The sequence below is a fragment of the Pollachius pollachius genome (genome assembly GCF_949987615.1).
Source record: "Pollachius pollachius genome assembly, chromosome: 3".
NCBI lineage: Eukaryota > Metazoa > Chordata > Actinopteri > Gadiformes > Gadidae > Pollachius > Pollachius pollachius.
Window position 1 is genome coordinate 13,272,221 of NC_136936.1, and position 24,218 is coordinate 13,296,438.

General features: G+C 42.8%; 2 protein-coding genes across 5 annotated transcripts; both read left to right on the forward strand.

Moving 5' to 3' along the window:
• The first annotated feature begins 550 nt into the window (after positions 1-550).
• numa1 (nuclear mitotic apparatus protein 1) lies at positions 551-17,510 on the forward strand. Of its 4 annotated transcripts, none has more exons than XR_013811675.1 (25): positions 551-627; positions 867-929; positions 1,033-1,118; positions 1,239-1,312; positions 1,398-1,483; positions 1,689-1,763; positions 1,862-1,955; positions 2,151-2,271; positions 2,428-2,570; positions 3,029-3,140; positions 3,399-3,516; positions 3,843-3,983; positions 4,191-4,304; positions 4,451-8,872; positions 8,964-9,161; positions 9,570-9,760; positions 9,888-10,025; positions 10,292-10,418; positions 12,081-12,303; positions 12,506-12,642; positions 12,787-13,035; positions 13,274-13,366; positions 13,645-13,965; positions 15,801-15,956; positions 16,259-17,510. XR_013811675.1 is itself a non-coding variant. In XM_079731643.1 (24 exons), exons 2-24 carry the CDS (start codon positions 894-896, stop codon positions 16,280-16,282), a joined length of 7,323 nt encoding a protein of 2,440 aa, XP_079587769.1. In that variant the 5' UTR covers positions 551-627; positions 867-893; the 3' UTR covers positions 16,283-17,510. The 4 variants fall into 4 exon arrangements, 1 of the variants encoding a protein (XP_079587769.1); XR_013811676.1 differs by having other exon boundaries at positions 2,431-2,570; XR_013811677.1 differs by having other exon boundaries at positions 561-632.
• Positions 17,511-19,720: 2,210 nt separating this feature from the next.
• mmp30 (matrix metallopeptidase 30) lies at positions 19,721-23,300 on the forward strand (the record flags this gene model as incomplete). Its single annotated transcript, XM_079732980.1, has 12 exons — positions 19,721-19,730; positions 19,853-20,001; positions 20,310-20,426; positions 20,678-20,805; positions 20,990-21,138; positions 21,437-21,562; positions 21,684-21,845; positions 21,990-22,176; positions 22,351-22,475; positions 22,582-22,747; positions 22,958-23,061; positions 23,197-23,300. 12 exons carry the CDS (start codon positions 19,721-19,723, stop codon positions 23,298-23,300), a joined length of 1,527 nt encoding a protein of 508 aa, XP_079589106.1.
• Positions 23,301-24,218: the final 918 nt, after the last annotated feature.

Sequence of the window (24,218 nt, forward strand, 5' to 3'; positions counted from 1 at the left end):
TGTACATTTAACATTACTTCTGGTTACTTATTATAATCGAGATCCCAACCAACCTGTTTCACAACTCACAACAGTCCGTTTCCAAGGAGACAGACTACTAAGGGACTGTAGGCACTTTTTCTGGGAATTGTAGTCCATTTGATGCGTTGACTGTCCAGCCTAAAATCCACTATGTTCACAATATGTAATAGATAATAATATTGAGTTCATTGTTTTTAGGTAAATAAGTGGTTGTCATTGTAGTAATTTAATTAGTAGGGTTTCTCATATTTCACAAACAATGAAATAATAATCAGAACCTTGGAGTAAAAAATAGTGTGAAAATAAATAAACTGTAAAGAACAACACTATGTGTATTTATATTGTTATATATGTTATTAGTTTGTATTTGTAAGCATAAACGTGATATTTTAGTGCTAATCTGAAAAACATTTTATAAACCAAAAAAAAGTAGTACGGCGGAAGTGTAAATTGAGCTTCTATGACGTGTAATTCTTTAAGCAATCTGATTGGTTTATTCAATGCGTTCAACACTTTTAAATCTTGTTTAGCCATACAAGGTTTCACCGGTCGTTTTGACAGACGAACATCTCCGAGGTGTCCGAGGCATCCAGAACACACCATAAGGTAAGGTACGATTAACATTGTAATCTGAATATATACATATTATAAACGAAGATTTAAGGATTTTCCTTGTGTGGCAGAATATTTAACGTTAGCGTTAACAGTAGTGAACTGTCTATCTAGACGTGAAAAGATTGACCCTGCTTTCTTGGCCTGTTTATTTTAAAATAACATTTTACATAAGAAACTGTTTGCTTCACATATCGTATTGGACATTGACTTTACACGTTTCGGACTGCCAGGTTGAAGACTTTCCCAAATCAACCAAAATGGCTAACGTGGGCGTGGAAGCCCTGTTGACGTGGGTACGTTGTTTGTTTATCATTTTCTTTATTTTTAATTGTTTGAAATAACCTGAAACAATTACCCATATGTTTAGCTAACTCAATATATTATCACATTTTGCAGTTGAACAGCCTAGAGTTGACGGATCAGGCTCTCCATATCGAGGATTTGAAAGATGGGACTTACTTGTTAAAAGTAATCAATACATTGTAAGTACTCTTCCGATACCAAGTTCTGAATTCTCTGCAGTTTCAACCAGATGCACTCAAGTGACGTCATAACAAAAAATATAATAAATAATGTTGTTTTCTCTACCTTTTCTATCTAAGAAAAAATGAACAGGGCCTATCCTTGGACCTTTCAGTGGAGGAACGGTTTAACCAAATTGCCTGCTTCTTGGAGGGTTAGTTGACATTTATTTGCACCGCTCTTTCTTTTGTGTTTCTGTCACTTTTGATCTGTGACTACTTATTTTCCCACCATGATAGGAGACTGCAGGTTACGTGCTGGCACAGGAGCTACACTTTCAAGGCAGATTGCAAATGGCAATAACCTGACAGTAGAAATATCAAAGGTATTGTTTTTCATGCAACTCTATGCATGCATTCATTGCATTGTCTCTCCTAACATGGTCATGTGTGCAATAGCCTTAATGGGATGTTGGCGATATTGTGCACACCCATTTCAAACATATTGAGGTAATTATTGACAAGAGGTGTACCACCAAATTACTCACACATGACAATTTTGACCTACATACTCCATACTGTCTCCTTCAGGTGCTTTTATTGCTGGTGTACTATGACATGATGAACAACCGCAGTACTCTTAACAAGATGGAGTTGAAGGTGGAGGTGAGACTATCTTTCTTATCATTTCCTTGTTCTGCTGCTGATAAAGTGTAGGGAAAATCAACTGGTTCCTGTCTGATTTTATTTCTTCCTTGCTTTAGGGTGAGATTGCAAGCCTCACAGACCGCTTTGTTCTGGTAACAGATGACTATGTCTACCTGAGCAATGGGCTTGAGGCCTATCTGGGGAGAAAATGTAAGTCACATATGATGTAGATCGTATCAGAAATATTCAGTTAAATCAGAGTTATGATTTATAATGAATACTAGCAAGCGGACCATGTGACTTAACAAGTCAGACAACTTGGAGTTATTGTGGGTTTAATGCCACCCCTGTCTGTTTTCATTAACAAAGTTCTTCCTTACTTGTTTGTTCAAACCGGGGAATCAGACTCTTCTTCCCCCTCAACCCAATCGTCCAGCTCCTTGATATCTGATGACTCCCCTGTATTCCATCGCTCCCAGAAAGTCAAGTTTGTTGATCTGCACACTGTGGCTACCCCGGCCGCCAGGTATTCCTTGCCATGGCCTTGTTCTATACATATTTTTATATGAGAAGTTTATATGACAATGTAATTCATTGCGTCACTTACACCACACTGTTCTATATTGAATGTGTGTTGACTGAATGTACCTTTTGTGTTACCAATTGATATATTTTTTTGTAGCAGCAGGTCTCCCCTGCAAGAAGTCATGAACACGCCTCGTTTCAAATTGAGGAAGATGCAGACACAGATGATCCATGAGCGGGAGTACAAGGATGGCTTAACGAGGGAGTTGAGCAGCTTGATGGGCCAGATCGCACAGAAAGGTATACAATTATCCATCTAAATATTTTATTTTATTAGATCAGTGTGTGTTTATCGTCTTTGTCCAGGGGGACATGCTAGCCTCACTTGATAAAAGCGTCTGCTAAATATGAATCATTCTGTAAATTGAAGTATGTGTTTGGTTTGAAAATGACTACTGCTGCCTTGTATGCAACAAACCCCTTTGATCAGCCCTGCAATACATTTCAAAAAATTAAAAAATCCTTGAGTAGCCAGTGAAACTACATATTTGCTCTCACTCCTCACTTGAAAATATTTGTGAAAAAATCTCTGAATGATTGATAGAAACCTAAAATATCCATCATTACAAATATAGACACGCAGCATCTTGAGGATTATTCCTCCTTGAGTTTTATCTAACACTGTTCAGTAAACGCCATCTCTCTACTTTTGTGCCTTTTCTACCCCAGGGTAACTTTGTTGTTTTTCTTTTCTACAGAAACCGAAATCAGCCAGTTAAAGTATCAACTGGACAAGATAAAGGAAAATCAAAATGTGCAAGACCAAGTGGTCAGCGACCAATTTAATGAACTGGAAACCAAAAACGAATCGTAAGCGCTTAAATTTCTCATAAACGATAAACAACTAATTCCTGGATGGTATTTACGTAAAGCTGAAAGATACAAGATAAATGATACAAAAAGTCAAGGCAATGACTTGTATGATGCAGCTTTCTTTGGGAACATATTTTTTAATGTAACTAAAAACACCCAAGGTATGTTTGCATACTGAGTACATCCTAAACTTGACTAAATGTCAATTTTTTTTATGTGTGTGCTAACTAGAACATAATGGGTATGTTTTTTTAGGTTGCAAAGACGTCTTCATGAGTTGGCAAAGCAAAGCCATGATTTGAAGTCTGACACCATCCATATGGAACGTAAAGTAGACCAGCTTACAGAAGAGAATGGAAATCTCTCTGTCCAGGTAATCATACTTTGTACTCAACAGTTTTTTCCAATCGTATTTTTTATTAATATATAATTCCCCCCCAAAAAAATATTGCTTGCAGTTGCTGTGGTTGAGCTGCAAATAGTTATAACCATCGTTATGGTAGTAGACCCCCATAGACAACTGCACAACTATTAAACACATTTTGAAACTCACGCTGCTGTGCTTAGCCAAATGTATTGTTACTATGTGCTAACTATCTGCAGTTTTTAGCAGACATCTTGAGCAATTTGCATCACAATGTAAAATATTGGGCTGGAAGCCTCGTTTTAAAATTGTCAAAAATGTGCCTCTGTTGTCAGGTGCGAGAGATGCGTTTAAAACTGGCAACCTGTGAGGCAGAGTTGGAGAGGCTGTTGGAGAACCAGGCTACTGTTGAGAAGCAGCTGCATAGCCAAAACTGCCACCTACAGGCCGAACTGAGCCAAGCCACTGCCCAAAAGGTCAGCACTAGTGGATGTGTCAGACTACCAATACGTTAAAAGCCCTCCAAGCTGAAATTGCATTTATATATTTACAAATTGAAGCTATTTTATCTCTACATTTTTATGTTATTGTTTGTAAAATAATGATTGCTCCGGCATGCTCTTGTGCAAATTCAATATTTTGTATGCTTCTTTATTCTAGCATCCTTCTTGTTTTGTTCATAGGACTTCCAGTATGAACAAATTGAGATCCTTCAAGGCAAGATCTCGTCTCTGGAGGAGGAGCTGAGCCGAATCAGCCTAGAAGAGAAAGGAGAGAACATGGGGCCAGTCATGCAGGTCAGGGGAGACGCTACTGTGGATATTTTTAGCATTGTCATTTGTTAAATTCCGCCTATTATGTTTACTTAACTGCTAAAGATAAAAGTCCATGATTATTTTTATAGGAAGGCTAGTCGTTAACCAATTATTCTTTCTTGCAACAGAGGGCAGAACTGGAGAATGAAATCACAGATCTAAAAGATCAGTTGGAGATTACAACGGGCTCTCTTAGAGAGGCTAAACAGGTGGTTCAGGCTAAAGAAGTCATGCTAGCACAATATCAAGAGGACATCACTCTGCATAAAGAGCTTCTTAAGCAGCAGATGGCCAAAAGTGAAAAAGAGATGCAAGATAAACAGGAACTTCTCGACCAAACGGAGAAGGAAATTGCTGACCAAAGATGCATTCTACAACAGGAAAAGAACAATCTCCAGCTTCAAGTTGATAGTATAGGTGCCCTCCTTAAGGAGAGCCAAGAAGATGCTAAACTCAAAGAAGAGCAGATGCTTCAGGAAAACACAAGACATGACACGGCTCTTGACCAGCAGAAGACATTTTACCAGGATCAGATGGGCCGACTGAAGGAGGAGATCCAACAAAAACAGGAGTTGATAGACTTACTGAATGTCCGAGCTGAAAAGGTAGAACTGCTAAATCAGGAGATTCAGACATTGAGGAACGAGGTGGAGACGCTAACCTCCTCGCTAAAGAAAGCGGAGGAGTATTTGCAGAATCAGGAAGACCTGTTGGCAAAACAACAAGTTGACAGCCTGAAAATCCAAGAGACTCTGCAAAATAAGATAACAATGTTTCAGGAAGAAGTACATGGTTTGTGGGTTGAGGAAGTTGCTCTTCAGGCAGATGTTAAATTGGCTAAGGAGACTATTCAGGCCAAAGAAGACATGTTAGCTAACTTGCAGATGGAGAGCTCTCAACAAAAAGACATTCTTAAAGGAAAAATGCATGGTTTGGAGGGCCAACTAAAAACCATAACCACTACTCTAAGTAATGCCAAACAGGATCTTAAAACTCAACAAGACATGTGCAATCTGCACCAACAAGAGTATGCACATCAACTGGAAGAACTGCAAAAACAGGTGTTTGCCTCTGAAGAGGAAATTGAGAGATTAATTCAGGAGATCATCCAAAAAGAGCAACAGATGACCGAGGTGAAGAAGGAGACCTCAGCGCATTCCGAAGGGTTGCAGCAGGAGATCAACAGTCTGATGAGTCAAGTGACCGGTGTGACCGACTCTCTCAGAAAGGCTGAAGAGAAGTTACAGGATCGGGAGACTCTGCTCAACCAGCAAGAGCAGGAGAGTGCTCATCAGAAAGATCTCCTTCAGAAAAAAGTGTTTGCCTGTGAGGAGGAGGTTGAGAAGATGAAACGGGAGATTAAAACCAAAGAGGAACAGCTAACCTTACTTGGGCGAAATGGCTCTGAGCAATCTGCCTTACTACAGCAGCAGATCCAAGGTTTAAATAGCCAAGTGGAGATCCTCTCCTCCTCACTGAAGCAGACTGAGGAGGAGGTTCTAGGTCAGAAACATCAGTTGAGTAAGCAGGAGCTGGAAAGCACTCAACAGATGAATGCACTTCAGCAGCTGAACCTTGTATCTGAGGAAAACATCAGACTGCTGAAGGAAGAGATCCAAACAAAGGAGACACTTCTTAATGAGATTAGGACAGAGAGTTCCAAGCAATCAGAGAACCTGGCCAATCAGATACAACATCTAACTCTTGAGATGGACAACACTAAAGAATCTCTTAAAATTGCGTCAAAGGAGGTTGAAGCCAAGGAAGACTTGCTAGCAAACCTGAGGCAGGAGAGGGATCAACTTAAAACAACGATGGAGGTCTGTGAAGAGGAGAAGGCTCTACTCAAGCAGGAAATCCTTCTGAAAGAGCAACAGCTGACTGAGGTGAAGAAGGAGACCTCCGCAAATTCTGAAGAGTTGCAGCAGGAGATCAACAATCTGATGCGTCAAGTGACCGGTGTGACCGACTCTCTTAGGAAGGCTGAAGAGAAGTTACAGGATCGTGAGAATCTGCTCGCCAAGCAAGAGCAAGAGAGTGCTCATCAGAAAGAGCTTCTAAGGAACCAAGTTTCTGGCTGCGAGGAGGAGGTTGAGAAGATGAAACAGGAGATCAAATCCAAAGAGGAACAGTTAACCTTACTCGGGCTGAATGGCTCTGAGCAATCTGCATTGCTACAGCAGCAGATCCAAGGTTTAAATAGCCAAGTGGAAAGCCTCTCCTCCTCACTGAAGCAGACTGAAGAGGAGGTTCTAGGTCAGAAACATCAGATGAGTAAGCAGGAGCTGGAAAGCACTCAACAGATGGATGCACTTCAGCAGCTGAACCTTGTATCTGAGGAAAACATCAGACTGCTGAAGGAAGAGATCCAAACAAAGGAGACACTTCTTAATGAGATTAGGACAGAGAGCTCCAAGCAATCAGAGAACCTGGCCAATCAGATACAACATCTAACTCTTGAGATGGACAACACTAAAAAATCTCTTAAAATGGCGTCAGAGGAGGTTGAAACCAAGCAAGACTTGCTAGCAAACCTGAGGCAGGAGAGGGATCAACTTAAAACAACGATGGAGGTCTGTGGAGAGGAGAAGGCTCTACTCAAGCAGGAAATCCTTCTGAAAGAGCAACAGCTGACTGAGGTGAAGAAGGAGACCTCCGCAAATTCTGAAGAGTTGCAGCAGGAGATCAACAGTCTGATGAGTCAAGTGACCGGTGTGACCGACTCTCTCAGGAAGGCTGAAGAGAAGTTACAGGATCGTGAGAATCTGCTCACCAAGCAAGAGCAAGAGAGTGCTCATCAGAAAGAGCTTCTAAGGAAGCAAGTTTCTGCCTGTGAGGTGGAGGTTGAAAAGATGAAACTGGAGATCAAAACCAAAGAGGAACAGTTAACCTTACTCGGGCTAAATGGCTCTGAGCAATCTGCATTGCTACAGCAGCAGATCCAAGGTTTAAATAGCCAAGTGGAGAGCCTCTCCTCCTCACTGAAGCAGACTGAGGAGGAGGTTCTAGGTCAGAAACATCAGTTGAGTAAGCAGGAGCTGGAAAGCACTCAACAGATGGATGCACTTCAGCAGCTGAACCTTGTATCTGAGGAAAACATCAGACTGCTGAAGGAAGAGATCCAAACAAAGGAGACACTTCTTAATGAGATTAGGACAGAGAGCTCCAAGCAATCAGAGAACCTGGCCAATCAGATACAACATCTAACTCTTGAGATGGACAACACTAAAGAATCTCTTAAAATGGCGTCAGAGGAGGTTGAAACCAAGCAAGACTTGCTAGCAAACCTGAGGCAGGAGAGGGATCAACTTAAAACAACGATGGAGGTCTGTGGAGAGGAGAAGGCTCTACTCAAGCAGGAAATCCTTCTGAAAGAGCAACAGCTGACTGAGGTGAAGAAGCAGACCTCCGCAAATTCTGAAGAGTTGCAGCAGGAGATCAACAGTCTGATGAGTCAAGTGACCGGTGTGACCGACTCTCTCAGGAAGGCTGAAGAGAAGTTACAGGATCGTGAGAATCTGCTCACCAAGCAAGAGCAAGAGAGTGCTCATCAGAAAGAGCTTCTAAGGAAGCAAGTTTCTGCCTGTGAGGTGGAGGTTGAAAAGATGAAACTGGAGATCAAAACCAAAGAGGAACAGTTAACCTTACTTGGGCTAAATGGCTCTGAGCAATCTGCATTGCTACAGCAGCAGATCCAAGGTTTAAATAGCCAAGTGGAGAGCCTCTCCTCCTCACTGAAGCAGACTGAGGAGGAGGTTCTAGGTCAGAAACATCAGTTGAGTAAGCAGGAGCTGGAAAGCACTCAACAGATGAATGCACTTCAGCAGCTGAACCTTGTATCTGAGGAAAACATCAGACTGCTGAAGGAAGAGATCCAAACAAAGGAGACACTTCTTAATGAACTTAAGACAGAGAGCTCCAAGCAATCAGAGAGCCTGGTCAATCAGATACAACATCTAACTCTTGAGATGGACAAAACTAAAGAATCTCTTAAAATGGCGTCCGAGGAGGTTGAAGCCAAGGAAGACTTGCTAACAAACCTGAGGCAGGAGAGGGATCAACTTAAAACAACGATGGAGGTCTGTGGAGAGGAGAAGGCTCTACTCAAGCAGGAAATCCTTCTGAAAGAGCAACAGCTGACTGAGGTGAAGAAGGAGACCTCCACAAATTCTGAAGAGTTGCAGCAGGAGATCAACAGTCTGATGAGTCAAGTGACCAGTGTGACCGACTCTCTCAGGAAGGCTGAAGAGAAGTTACAGGATCGGGAAACTCTGCTCACCCAGCAAGAGCAAGAGAGTGCTCATCAGAAAGATCTCCTTCAGAAACAAGTGTCTGCTTCTGAGGTTGAGGTTGAGATGTTGAAACAGGAGATCAAATCCAAAGAGGAACAGCTAACCTTAATTGGGCAAAATGGCTCAGAGCAAACTGCTGTTCTACAACAGAAGATCCAAGTTTTAACTAACCAAGTTGATAGTTTTTCCTTCTCAATGAAAAAGGCAGAGAAGGACATTCAAACAGCTAGTGAAGCGGCAAAACACTACAAAACTCAGGTACGTGCAATCTTTCTGTTGTTCTTCCTTAATTATGTGTTGTACTATAGCTTGAAAATCTAACCTTTTCATATTCATGTTATGTGCAAAGATGGAGAATGCCATGAATCACTACAAAGCAAAAAAGCAGCTTCTCCAGGAGAGTCAGGAGCAGGTGGCAGAAATGCAGCGCTCCTTGGATGTTAAAGAGAAAATTGGCACTGAGTTTAAGCTGCTCCAGCTCGACTTTGAAACCGTCAAATCCAATGAGAAGAATCTCTTAAGCCGAGTCACCAGTTTGGAGTCACAGGTTGGTACCATTTTGGAATTAGTCAATTATTCAATATTATTTGCTAGCACTGAACACTAATTAATTGTACACAACGATAAGATCATAGTTTAAAGTACATTATTCCTGTGTAAAAGCATGCAATACATTGCTTACTGGTAATTCTTGTAATACTTAGAGGCATTCTGGAATTAATTCTGGGGGCATTTGTCCAGCAAGCATCCAATGGACAGGAAATGTCAATATAAAAAGCAACATGACCACAATGGGATTTCTATGTTCTATGACTGTCATCAATTGACTTTACATACATTTAGTGCCATTCACCTTTTTAATGCAATGGTCTTAAGAAGTACCAGCCTGGCTGGTTAAAATGATTACACGATTTACTTTGACGCCTTACTTTATATTTTCTCATCTTTGTATCAGCTGGCTTTTGCCGACGGCCAACTGCGGGAGCACAACAAGATGCGGAGGGACGGAGGAAGGCTCCAGGACTTTTACTTCACAGAAACTGAGGAAAACTGGAAGATCCAGACTCGTGAGCTGAGGAAGGAGAAACACGACAGCTCTGACAGCCAGGGAGACGACACTCTGGAGGACTCTCTGAGCACCACAAGGTAAAACACCTCCCAGAGATCAACAGAAGGTCAATCTCGCTCCAGGTTCCGGTTAAAGTTGGATCCACCAGCTAGCTGTACAGGTCGACCTCTTCTCTTACTAAATACCGTCACTCTCTTTTTGAAGGAGACCCTCCGCTCCGGGGGAGTCCAGCACTCCGATGGTTAGGAGCTCGGAGCGCCTCGCTGGCAAGCGGCGTTCCCTGAGCGCTGATTCTCTGGAAAGCCTTTACTTCACACCCATGAACAACAAGCAGACAAACAGGTGGGCCGCACAAACTAACAGGTCCTTTGTTACCTTTTTATTTTTTTTCAATGGTATATCGCTGCTACGGTAAATATTATGAGTTACCCGGGATTCATATTAATTCAGGATTTATGTGAAACATTGTTTGATCTGTACCAGAGTCAAGATGTATCAGTTGTTGATTTGAGCTATACTGTATATGTGCCTGAAATTGGTTTGGACATGAGACTAATATTTTTTTGCATGCGTGGGGCATTGATGTTAATGTATTTCTCTGGCTCAAGGACCAAGCGCCATATGGACAACAGCCTTACATCCATGGCTGAGCTCCCGGATTCCACCCTGAAGAACCCCTCCTCCTCGGTCAAACGCCGCCGAACCACGCAGGTTATCAACATCACGATGAGCAAGGTGGAGGGGAAACTCACAAAGCACAAATAGCATCACCCAGGCGTTTTATTCCCTTCTATAAAACGTGTTGCCTTTTGCTAAAACATGCACGCAGTTTGGTGTGGGAGCACCATTTATTAATTTGTAAACCCATTGGGTTTTAGGTGGACAAACACTGTAGGTGAATAGACGCTGCATGAAGGGCCAATCGTGATTAAGCCCTCGAGATTGGGCATAACTTTCCTAAAAAAGATGTCCAATGGCCACAGCTGATGGATGAGCACTAATACACTTGGGGGAACTTGATAAGCAGAATGAAGGGGCGATCACATGAGATGCGTTAAATGCGACCCACTCCATCGTTTTCATATCGGGAAAGCGGCACTGCAATTTCTGGGGGGGAGGGGCCAACGCCTGACCCTGCAGCACTTTCTCGCGGTGGAGACTTGCTTTACGTTTAAAAACTTTGACCCGTCGTGCCGAATGACCCAACCAATAGATTTCAGGTTCTGTTGAAAAGCAATGTTTAAAACTAGTTGATCTTATGTGTGGTTTGAGAACACAACGCCAGACTTGGCGACGTGGAACGATGTCGCAGCGCACCTCAAGTGAACTCACCTTTACTCAAAGTCAAGCACTAGGAGGCTATAACCAGGGTTCTAAATTAACTTTTTTGATTACCAGCCAATCAGAATTTCCACTAGCCAATTTTTTTCCAGTGAAAATTAGAAGGGTGAGTGCCACTGAATGATTTTTTTTTTTTTTTTTTACAGTTTGGATTGTATTAACACTATCAAAGTACATGCATACCACAAAAAAATCCTTTATTTTCATTTTGATAATTTCTGAGCTCTACTGCATCACATTTCTTCAGCACTCTCTGAACTCTCTTCAATGCGACCTGTTTTGGCGGATTTAATCCTGAAGCTCTCCTGATGACTCCGGGCACTCTCATGGTCCTTTACAGCCTTGACTTTCAGATTATTCGTACCCACCACAAAATTGTTTGTTTTGTTTTTTTCTTTTGCGGCATTTGACGACATTTTCGTGATCAAACATAAGCCAATCACGACCCGTCAGTCATTTGGCATTGAACTTTATTTTTTTCGTTTCGCACGCATTGTTTATATTCTCAATCTTATCCCCTGCCTCCTTCCTCTTCTCGCCCCCAGACGTCTATCCAACCAACCAACGCCGCATTTAGTTTAAGTTTAGGCTGTTTTTTAATTTACTCTAGCTTGCTCCCTCCCTTCTTTTGATAGTTTCTGTTCCGTTCATTAATTATTTTTCTTCTTCGTCTTCTTCTTCTTCTTCTTCTTCTTCTTCTTCTTTGTGTTTTCTGTTTCCATGGTTTCTCGCTCTGGTTGGTTGCACTGCCTGCGCGCAGCCAATGGGCGTCTTATATGTCATCACGTAGCATCACGCCAGTGTTCATGGGAAATGTAGTCAGTACTGCCCAGGGAGCGAGAACAGTAGAGCGGCTCTGACTGACATGATTGCCTCATGCATCATCGGCCAAACTGGCTAGTAAGTTTTTTATTAACACCCGCCAAAATGATTTTTAACCTGCATCTGGCGGGTAGGCGGGTGTTAATTTAGAACCCTGGCTATAACCATACTCAAAAGGTCCCCTTCCTAGTGTTCTTGTCTCACATCATTGTTGACCCCTTGTCCCATCCACAGAAAACTCCCAGGCGCGGAGGGTCTGGCAACGACCACCACGGTGAGGACGAAGACACCTTCTACAGCCTGGCCTCCGCACGCTCCCATCCCAATCTCTCCAACACCCACGCAGCAAGGCCTGTCTCCATGGAGCTCTCCGGCAAGACGGCCGCCAGCAGTGACCAGCTGATGAGTCTGCCCGGCTACAGGCGGAGCACCACCAGCACCACTGCGCCGACACGCAGTGAGTTATTCTTATATTTACATTCTTGGGTTACTTCAGCCTGCCGCTCTGTTCCTGATTTATGGTCGGGGTTGGTCGGGTTTGCATATTTTAGCTTCATTTTTAACTTATTTTAAGTTTTTGGTATTTGATAAATGTTGGAGTAGTAAAAGTCCATGTACATGGTACTTGTATGTTTATTCATTTGTGTGAGTGTTTCCAGGCACAAGTACATTCTGTGTGGGAGCTGAGAACGAGCCCGAAAATGGGCCAGATGATTGGATGAGGATCGCTGAGCTCCAGTCCAGGAACAAGGCCTGCCTTCCCCACCTCAAGAGCAGCTACCCGCTAGAATCCAGGGTATGTCCCAACCGCAACCATAAACCATAATTTCACATTAAAGTGGTCGATCATTGCACTATAATGGGGAAAATGACTTATAATCCGAGAGTGTTGTAATGGAAGCCTATTTGGCTAACCTTTTGACCCTGTGTAATCCTTCAGCCAAGCATTGGACCTGAGTTCGTCATAACGGACGACGACCTGCGTATGGGCGACCCCAGCGACACCATCCGCCGGGCCACCTTGATGCCCGGCCAGATGCTGGAATCCCTCTCCTCCCACCGCCTCTCCTACATGGTGGGGCAGACGGACACTGCTGGCACTCGTGCCCACCGCCACTCCCTGTTGCCGGGCCAGCTCCCAACACGCACCCACTCCTCCTCACTGCAAAAGTACCCGCTCTCTCCCGAGGTGCGTGTCGGTTTTGTGAATTGCACACATTAGACCTGATTCTCTCGGTTGCGTATAACATTTGTTATTAAGGTGTGTGTGTGTGTGTGTGTGTGTGTGTGTGTGTGTGTGTGTGTGTGTGTGTGTGTGTGTGTGTGTGTGTGTGTGTGTGTGTGTGTGTGTGTGTGTGTGTGTGTGTGTGTGTGTGTGTGTGTAAAAATATGAGAATTTAACTATTCTTGTTTCTATCGGTTTTCAGGCGAAGGCCAGCTGCTTCCCCCGCCCTCTTACTCCAAAATTCAAAAACAGCCACATGACCTCAAGCGCACAAATACGCACGGCCCTGAGCCCGGTAAGACTCACTCACACACTTTGACTCTACCTGGAGCCTGTGGAAAGGTACGCACACACACCATAGCATCCTGGAAAGACAAGCCCAAATTAAATCAGACATGTTTTATTGAAACATGACAATGCTTCTCTTAGTATATACCTTAAAGTGTGGGTTCATCGTGGCAAACCTTGGTCTTGCATACTTATAGCCTTAGTATATAAGATATGCATTCCTTTGCCCCAGTGATGCTCTCTACAATAACTTTGTCTGTCCGTCTCCTGCTCTCTGTTTCCCAGGTCCAAAGGAGGGAGTCCATGGTGTTCACCATCGAAAACACCCCGAAGAAGAACAGCTATCTACAGAAGGGGTTGAACAGACTACGAAGCTCCACGCGCAAGTCCCCCAGCAAGGGCCTGAAGATGTCGCCCGCCCAGCGCGCCTCTGGCAGGTCCCATGGTAACCGCGCGGCCGAAGTGGGAGTGGCCGCGGCAAGACGGGGCAACACCAGGGAATTGCCTCAGGGGGCGGCGGCGGCGGCAAAAGGACAGAGGAGGTCCCCGCGCACCAGTGCCAAAAGCACGACCAATTCCCAGTTACTGACCGCCAGTGCCCGCAAGGTGAGAACGAAATACTGGGGTCACGAGTGAATACTTGATCTGTACACTCATGTTTTTGAATCATTGAGTGAACTAAAGTCACACGTGCTGATTTTAAAACAGGAGTTTGTAAAGTGACTGAGTTGTCGGGAGCTAGCGATGAGCACTTCACGACGGTGAACTTATTCAGGGCTAGATGCTCCAAATAGGACTGGATACTTGGACTGAATACTCTTTACCGAGCCCAGATGTGTCTGCTGTAAAGAGAAACTGTTTGAAGGTCTTGAGTCTTAAAAGGTTTTTCCTGGTCAAACACATTTTGTACCTTGGTTGACGGGGTTGCTCTGTTAATAAAATGATTAACGGTGTAGCTAACTATAGAATAATTTTAGACAATGTTAACCAGTCCCTCCAGAAAAACGTGATTATGCGATCGCATAATTCAACGCATAATCAGCCAAAGTCTGCATATTCATGCGGGGGCCGCATTTTTTCAAATATGCCGCACTTTCACCGCATAAATTGCTGATTTCCGTGCAAAATATGCGGGGCTTGCATGATTTCATAATCCCCGCATTTTCGTTGCAAAAAAGTCACATATATCTTAGCAGAAAGTTGAAAAATGTTGCGTTCACCTCACACAAGAGCAGCCATTTCCCCCTGTTGCCATGGGAACGTTATGAAGTGACGTAATTACGCGACGTGAACGTCATCGAAAAGCTGCATTTTTCGCAAGTTCCAGCAATTTTTGCAAGTTCCCGCAATTTCATAGCATAAAATTGCATAAATATGCCGCATATTTCATCACATTTTTTAAGAAAACGTGCCGCATAATCAAGGATTTTTGTCCGCAACAATCACAAAAAAATGCCGCATTTTTCTGGAGTGACTGGTTAACATTCTTGTCAAATAACATAGACTTGCTCTACAATTGACGACCAATAAAAAAAAAAAAAGGGGGGTTTACAAGCTTCCTACTACTGCCAAACATTGCTTTAAAGGGGACATATGAAAACAACACTTTTCCTAGGATTTGGGGTGTTGAATTTGGGTCTCTGGTGCTCCCACAAGCATACAAACTTTAAAAAGGTCTGTACATGATTTTTTTTGAGTGAGATTTGCATTTCTGAAAGTACCCCGCCTACAGTTACCAAACGAGCGAGTCAGTTTCGGTGCCCCCTCCTACGTAGGAAGGGGGCACAGTTGAATATTACCTCCCACTTCCCTACTCCCCTCCAATCAGAGCATAGCTAAGATTTTGTGGACCAGCAGACGAGCAGCTCCGGCGGGGTGAACTCGACTGCCGCCGAAGCTTCGGCGGCAGTCTGGCCGACAACGATGCCGTCCGGCCGCCGCCAAAGCTTCGGTGGCAGTCCGGCAGCTCCGGCGGTGTACTCCGGAAGCTGAACTACCGCCGAAACTGGCAGGTCCAGGGGGGGGTAGGTCTCGGCGGCAGCTCCGGCGCGGGGAGCTCGGCGGCAAGTCTGGCAGCTCAGCTCTTTGGCCTTGACTCTCTGAAGTCCACGAACCGCGACATGGAGAAAGGGATTGTACTCTGGGAGCTGAGCTGCCGGACTTGCTGCTGAGCTCCCAGAGTACAACCCCTTTCTCCATGTCGCGGTTCGTGGACTTCAGAGGGTCAAGGCCAAAGCTCCTTTCCCCCAATTCCCCTCAACCATGGCCGAGATATCCCCCACTACGAGTCTTTACTTGTTGTGGAAGTGCCAGAGACGTCAGACGCAGTCTTTATGATTCCTAATATCATCCAAGGCGCACATAGTTTTTGGCCGTGATATTAGATATAATATTATATAAATACCCATATATAATATTATTATTATATGATATTGATATAGAGCTCCAGGAGTCCGCAAACGGCAACAATCCCTTCTCCTCCATGCTGTGGTTCAGTCTGACAGCTCATTGGTCGATGGGCAGCAGCTCATTTGCATTAAAGCTACAGACACCAGAAACAGCGCATTCTGAAGGGACTGAAACAGAGGTGAATAGCGGTAGGCGAGATTTTTTTCCCCTAAAAGCTATTTCCATCAAACAGCTTCAAAAACAAATACTATGTTTACTTGTTGGGAAAACACCATAATATGTCTCCTTTAATGATCTAATCACATCGCTGCTTACTTTTCCTCCTGCCTTAAATAACGTGATTTGGTTTTTTTTCACTGGCAAACATCATACTGTATGGCGAACCTGCTGAGGTGTCATCTTCTTTTCCGGTTGTCTTAAACATGAAATTATCAACCGATTTGCACTCTACTTTCTGGATTTTTTAAATAATTTCTGTTTCACTCCACAGATGATGAGCAGAATGAAGGTCTGAAGACGTATCTGGAACAATCTTTTTTGTATTCTACTCAAATGATGGAATTGCTATAACTTGTAAATTTACAGCAAATTTTCCTTTTCATTTCATCCAAATCAATCTGTTTTCTGTCAACAATGTGGTGGATTACACAGAGTTGTAATATTCTTCAGGGATTCTAGTATCTGCCTGCATTGGATTCTTTCTGTATTATATTTACATGTTTGTTGGTGATCATTTAGTTGGAATTTCGGTTTTATGATAATCCAAATAATTTGCATACAAATATGCCAATGGGTGGCAATCTTTTTTATAATTTCATTTTTTACATGAATGAATATTCCTCTGTAGCTTTAAGCATAGTTTTAAATTTCACATTTTGAAATTCCAAAATAAAGCCTCATTTGGAATCAGATCATTTTCATTGTTAAATTGAACATTAAATGATTTACAGAAGTTGATAATATTTTTCTTTTTTTGTTTGCATTAGTTTAAAATGATTAGGAGGTGTCCAATATTGCATTTTCTTGAGTCTAAAGGCAATGTGCACCAGATACGGTACGGCTATGTGCGGTGTTGCGCACCCGTGTCGTGAAATGCATCCCTGTCGGAACATACTGGCTCCCATGTCAATCAGTGCTCCAACGTCCAGATGCGAGACGGTTTCCGTGTGGTGACGCAGCACTTTGTTGACGTTGTTACACACCATTTGATGGGAAATTATGCAATACGTATATGTATCGCTAATATTTTGCTCATTTTATAGCAATATGTGGAATCCAACTTATTTTACTATCTAGTTTCCCCTCTTTCATGTTTCCAAAAGAATAGCATAATTTAAGCATGAATCATTGGTGCATATTTTTGTTTTTAGCAATGGGCCACAATATGCTGAACTTCCTCCTAGCATCCATGTATTTTCCCTGAGTAAACTTAAAGCGTGAATGCGATGTGGTCAAGCAAATTTTCTGCAGCTTTAATGAATATATATGCAGAGTAATTGGGGAGAGATGCTGCTTTCATAAACCTCTATGGATAAAATATAGTATGATCAGCTCGTGTTTATCAGGAAAGTAATATTTATGATGGAAACGGCTCCATATTAAGGTTGATTTTTGATTTTTTTTTTATACAGACAACATGCTTGCAGCCGAGAAGAGCTGTGCTTGTGTAGCATCGATATGTCTGAACCAGTGTGGCCCAAAGTCACTAGTGGAGATCAACAGGTCCCACATTTTGCCCGTGCACTGTGATAAGGTTTATTGGACTATGTTACCTACAAGAATTAGCGCCAGTAAGAGACGGGAGATAGCCTACGTGAGAGAGCTATGAGCGTGTATGTGTTGGACTGCTAATGCAATAAAGAGTGCTAGGAACTAAACATGCTCCTGCGCCCGGTTTGTCATATATAAGGAACAAACCTAACATGCACCAAAGGTCCAACTACCGATAGTCTGACCCCAACCCCCCCTCTCTCCATTTTTGGGGGATTAACATTGTGGGGAGCTCTGTTGGAAACATAAGACATGGGATAAAATACTGTATCTGGAAGAGGATATTCATGAATTTGAACACATTCTGCTGATTTAATCTGTAAATTGCTTCAATTGGCAGATATCCATGTTTTCTGAGCCCGATTACTTCCATTTCAATGCATTTCATACCATGAACTCCAAGAGAGGGACCAACTGATGATAGTGATTTGATTAAAGTTAGCAGTAGAAACACAGTGGTTACTGTTACTTGTTATTGAAACAACCACAGACATATAGAAGCAATCTATGGTGACGAACACATGCAACATATTATAACGCCTTTTGGGAAGTGGAACACGGCTCATCATCATATCCTTGTGCTTTTATATTTACTCATGATAAGGTAATAAAGATTATATGGTTCATGTGAGGTCAATTATAATGATCGTTTTTGTATTTTTTAATTTTTTTGTCACACTGTAGCACAGTCCTCTTGAGATCTTCCAAGATTGAAAGTACCATCACAATATTCTCTCTCTTAAACTTACTCTGTGATCCTGCCTTCCATTTATAGCTGTTTTACCAGATGGTGGATGCTTTAGGATAACAAACAAAACAAAGTAACTAAACCAAAGCCAAATTATGACTTGTTCTCGGGACAACAAAGACAACATCTGACTCACACAGGTAGGTAATGAGAGAGTGAACAGGTTGTTTGTGCTTTTGATTAGACAATGTGCTAGGTGCACTTCAGATCAGCAATCCTATCAACCGACCGACAAACCTCTAAATCCAATGTGAAGCTCTTATAACGCACTTTGTGATGCTGACACTGATTTTGGACCTGTTTCTGTGGATAGGGCGCTGGACCAGCGAACCGTCATATGGGTCATTTTGGGTGATATTGACAAACAACCTATTCCGTCGTTTAGGTTGGAGAACATGTTGCGTGTCAGATTGCTTGCACACCGCTTATAACCGCATCGCTGCCGGAGGGTCCAGCGCGGCGGTGTGAAGGGTCAGGCGTTTTTAAAAGCGGCTGCTGTTGCTGCTGCTGCCGCGCGGCTGACGCCGAAAGTTTCAACACGGGGAAAGCTGAGCGGTAGGGCAAAATCTGTGCGCGTTCACGTGGGCGGCAATCGCTTCCTGTTTTTCAGCCGCTTTTGTAACCGCCTCCCCTCAGCCGCCCTTCCCTCATTGAAATGAATGGAGGCGGCGAGTTGCCGCGCGGCGGTGTGAAAGCAGCTTTACTGGGACATTTTATTTTACACACACACACACACACACACACACACACACACACACACACACACACACACACACACACACACACACACACACACACAGGGTGCGATTTGCCGGTGGGGATGGTGGGGATTATCCCCCCCCTCTGGTTTACACGTCCTACCCTCTGCTGAATTATTTTTATCCTCGGTGGGGATAAAAATTATCCCCCCCCACCCAAAGTATTTTCACCATTACATCGTAATAATTAACAACCAAAATACACAGGGTCCGTCTTCATTTTGAAACATTTAAAAATGTTTCTCAAAATTATCCCCCCCTCTGGTTTTTTCACAAATCGCACCCTACACACACACACACACACACACACACACACACACACACACACACACACACACACACACACACACACACACACACACACACACACACAGCTGGTGCCTTGGTGCATTGGTAGGTTTGCATTGTATTTGAGACTAGCCTTGAGTAGGTTAGGGGTGTTGGAACAATATGAGATACTTTTTGTTCCAGTAACATAATTCTCTAGGGCATGTTTTGCACCATCCTTTCCTTTGAAATAGAAAATTGGAAAATAGACAACGTAAACCTTTGGATCTTACACAATTCTCTAATAACAGACGAACAGAAAAGCCCTCTCGTTATCAGGTGGGGTCATATTGACGTCCATTCCCTCTCTCCCCCTCTGGCATAAGCAGGCCAGTCGAAACACAGTGGAATGCCCCTCAGTACGTGTTTTCTTTATCTTGTCCAATCAGCAACATACACACTGGGCTCTCCCAACACAGCCTACATTAATAGAGGAGGGTAAAGTCTGAGTGGATCAGACCTGTGTTTTCTTTTGAGGGAGCCAGACAGAGATATATTGTTCTATCCACCATGGCCTCCCCACCGGCCTGCTGGTTGGTTCTGCTGGCCTGGCTGACCCTGTGCAGCACCGCACCGACCCCTGTGACCCAAGTCCTACCTTCACCCGTGCAAGACGAGACATTTGCTGAGGTAATGAAGAGTATATAATAAGATCATATTGCGAACACTGTCCTTCTACATGCTAACAACACAGGGTAAACAATTTCATTAAGGTTTATGATGGAAATCCTCTCTATTTTGAACGTCTGCATACCATTTCCGGTCTTTATTACAGAGTTTACTCTTGCTTTTTGGAAGTTATACTGTGCATTTGATAAATATAACCCTTCATTTGTATCATATGTTGAACATATACAATGAACTCAAATAAGTCTCCTCCAAATAAATTGCTGAATCATGAGAATACTCTAAGGACACAATCTTTTTTTACCTTACAGGGATACCTTTCTCAGTTTTACGCTGATGTTGGAGTCACCAACTCTTCATATAGAAGCATTACCCTGACTCCTTTCAACGAGAGCCTCCAGCACATGCAAGATTTCTTCGGCCTGGAAGTATGTCATACTGACTGATATGATGCTAAGAATAAAAATCTATTAACAGTTTTTGTGTGTGTGTGTGTGTGTGTGTGTGTGTGTGTGTGTGTGTGCATGGTCAGCATTTTATAAAAAAATATATATATATCTCACTTGTTCATTCTTCAAATTTAAGTATGTTTTAATTTTTTTAACCCAAAGACCATTAAGACTCTTTATGCAAATACATGAATACATTGGTTCATTTACAACCAGCCACTGCTCCACAGGTAACGGGCGTCCTAAACAATGAAACGCTAGAGGTGATGAAGGCGCCAAGGTGTGGCGTGTCAGACATCAGCAACTACGGACACTTTGCAGGGCGACCCAAATGGGGAAAGAGGCTTATAACCTACAGGTAGTATACAATTACAGAAATTACTTAATGAGATTTTATAAGGACCCCAAATTCCAATAATAATGATGTAGATGAGAAATGTAATTCTGACATTCCTTTGGCGTTGATGGTGGGACGTAGGCAGAATATACAGTAAAGTGGCACCTTCTAGGCTTCAACAATGATGGTGAACTGATTTTGACAGGATCACGCAGTACACTCGGGACCTGACCCAGAGTCTGGTAGATTCAACCATAGCTCATGCCTTCAAGCTATACAGCGATGTCATCCCTCTGGACTTCAAACAGATCTACGGTGGCAATGCAGACATCATGATCCTCTTCAAAGGGGGATGTAAGTCACGATTTATGCAGGAAACTTGAAATACAACACAATATTTCTTAAAATACGATATTTAGAACAAATGCAGTTTTGAGTTGTCTGCATTGAAATCACATAATATTATTGATTTATAGTATTGAATAGTCTAATTGAACTAGAAAATTGACCAATTTTGATGATTGGCCATTGAAACTTAAATGGTCAAAATGTATGTTGACTGTTTACATAAACATGTATGTATATATATATATATATATATATATATATATATATATATATATGCACTGTACTTGCTTTCATCGTTACAAAGATCATGGAGACTTCTATCCCTTTGATGGACCGAACGGCGTCTTGGCCCATGCTAACTCACCTGGTAGAGCTGAAGGCGGGGACACACACTTTGATGACGATGAGATGTGGACACTAACTCAAAGAGGCATGTCTCTATATCATATCATGGTTCCTCACTCAACAGTCCATTAGCTGGGTAAAGGTTTGAATGAAACTTTCCCAGCTTGAAACTCAGTATAATACAACATCTTCCATCTTTTCATCAGGTGTCAATCTGCTTCTGGTGGCAGCCCATGAGTTTGGTCATGCGCTCGGCTTAGATCACTCCAGGACAAGGAGTGCGCTGATGTTCCCAACCTATAGATACGTCAACACCAACGGCTACAGGCTACCAGATGATGACAGACGTGGAGTCCAAGCCCTTTATGGTCAGCACAGAGCTTTGCTTTAGGGCCAGGAGGCTAATAAAGACCCCTGGAACAATTGTTTAACTTGACTATAGCAGAGTTTTGGCACAAAAGGTAGTCACACTGATACAGTGACACGCTTCATTGGGTTTCATATCTCTACAGGCAGCCGTACACCCAAACCCAAACCCAATCCGCCCCCAGTGCCAGAACCCGAACCAGAGGGGCCCACAGAGGAGCCTGAACCCATGCCCGACCCAGCGATCAACCCCAGTGGAGAGAAGTGCAGCCGGAGCCTGGTGTTCGATGCTGCGTGCTCCATCAGGGGAGACCTGTTCTTTTTCAAAAGCGGGTATATCAGACACTACAGATTATTTGACTTTATAGAACTGTGTATACATTTATAACGTTCTGGTTGAATTTAACCGTGTGGATGAAAATCGATGTGGTTGAATTGAACCAAATTTCAACCACATAGGTCCTCATTTGAATTCTATTCCAATACTTCTGCTTTATACGTCTACAGGTACTATTGGAGGAGACGTCTCAGGGACATCGTGCTGACTAAAGTGAGCTCCAAATGGCCTCAGATTAACCAAGTGGATGCTGCCTGTAGTGTACCGCACAAGGACTTTGTGTATTTATTTGAAGGTATTCCCGTGTGGTACTTCAACATTGCCGATATGTCAGTGTGATTGTCAATGTAAGGATTAGCGTTGATCGAATTTCCAAGCTAACCTCCAACAACTTTTCTCAGACCAGCGCTACTGGGGCATAAAGGCGTATTCAAAGAAAATAATTCCAGGTTATCCAAAGCCAATTACTGGCCTGGGCCTCCCCTCCTCTCTCAGTAAAGTGGATGCAGCTGTCTATGTGGCAACGACTGGGAAAACACTCATCTTTGCAAAAAGTCAATATTGGAGGTGGGTTGGCTGAAAATATATATCTTTTTGTTTAAATGATCACATGTACTGTATCGGCTGTCACTACAGCCTGCATTTTGTAGGTATAAATAGGGTATAGGCCTTGGCCTTTGGCCTGTTCAGCCCAAAGCACACAGATGTGTCGGGACATTGCCTTCATCAAATGTATCAATGTATGCAACTGCTATACGTATGATTTTCACATTCCAGCTACGACGAGAGCAGAAACCAAATGGACTCTGGATATCCAAGATACATCTCTCAGGGTTTCCCTGGAATAGGCTCAAAAGTGGACGCTGCCTTTACTAATTACGGTAAACACACACGTCACACCAGCCCCTTCAAGTTTTACCCATACCACAGGAGTCAAGCAGCTTAACACATGTCCCATGACAAGCACTGGCTGTGTTCTGTTCCATCCCAACACACTGAATGTTTCCTTCCGACAGGATACATATACTTCTCCAATGGGCCACGGCAGATGGAGTACTTATTGGCCTACAAGAGAGTTATAAGAACTCTTCTTAACTACGGCTGGCTCAACTGTTACTAAAAGCTCATCTGTCCCAATGTAACAAATAAATGAACTTCATTAAAACATAATATACTCTTGTGTGACTTCAGAGGTGAATCTAATAACATATGATTAGTGTGTTTGGAATGGTGCCAAAAATAAATGTGTCACATTCAAACATCTTTCAGTTCTCTGATGACTTTTTGACTTAGTAATATACAAAAATAATAAAAGTGGACCAACAAATGCTAATTTTTTATTTGTTTTGCAATTTAATTTCTGAATATTTTTTAAGGCAAGGCAAGGTAAGGCAACTTTATTTATATAGCACTTTCATACACAAGGCAGACCCCAAGTGCTTCAAATATGAACATTGTCATATAATAAAAGAAAGTGATAGATACGTAAAAGAAAACATATGCAAAAAATGAGTAAAATAGATCAGCATTTTAGAAAGTGCAATGTATTTAAGGTCAGATCAACAGTCTCTCTGGTACCCACGTCAGGACTCCAACCCGACCTAAAGGAACTTGGTCCTTTCTCTGGGACTCCAACCCGGATTCTAGGACTCTAACCCAGACAGAACTCGGGTCTCAAACCCTTCAAAGTTATCCACGTCAGAACTCCAACCCGACCTAAAGGACCTTGGTCCTTTCTCTGGGACTCCAACCCGACCTAAAGGAACTTGGTCCTTTCTCTGGGACTCCAACCCGACCTAAAGGAACTTGGTCCATTCTCTGGGACTCCAACCCGGATTCTAGGACTCTAACCCAGACAGAACTTGGGTCTCAAACCCTTATCAAAAAAACATTTTAGAAAGTGCAATGTATCTAAGATTTAGCAGAAAGCTAAAGCAAACATAAAAGTCTTCAGTCTTGTTTTAAAGCTGGTCAGAGTTGGGGCAAGTCTTAAATCCTCAGGGAGGTTATTCCAGCTATTTGTTGCATAGTCACTAAA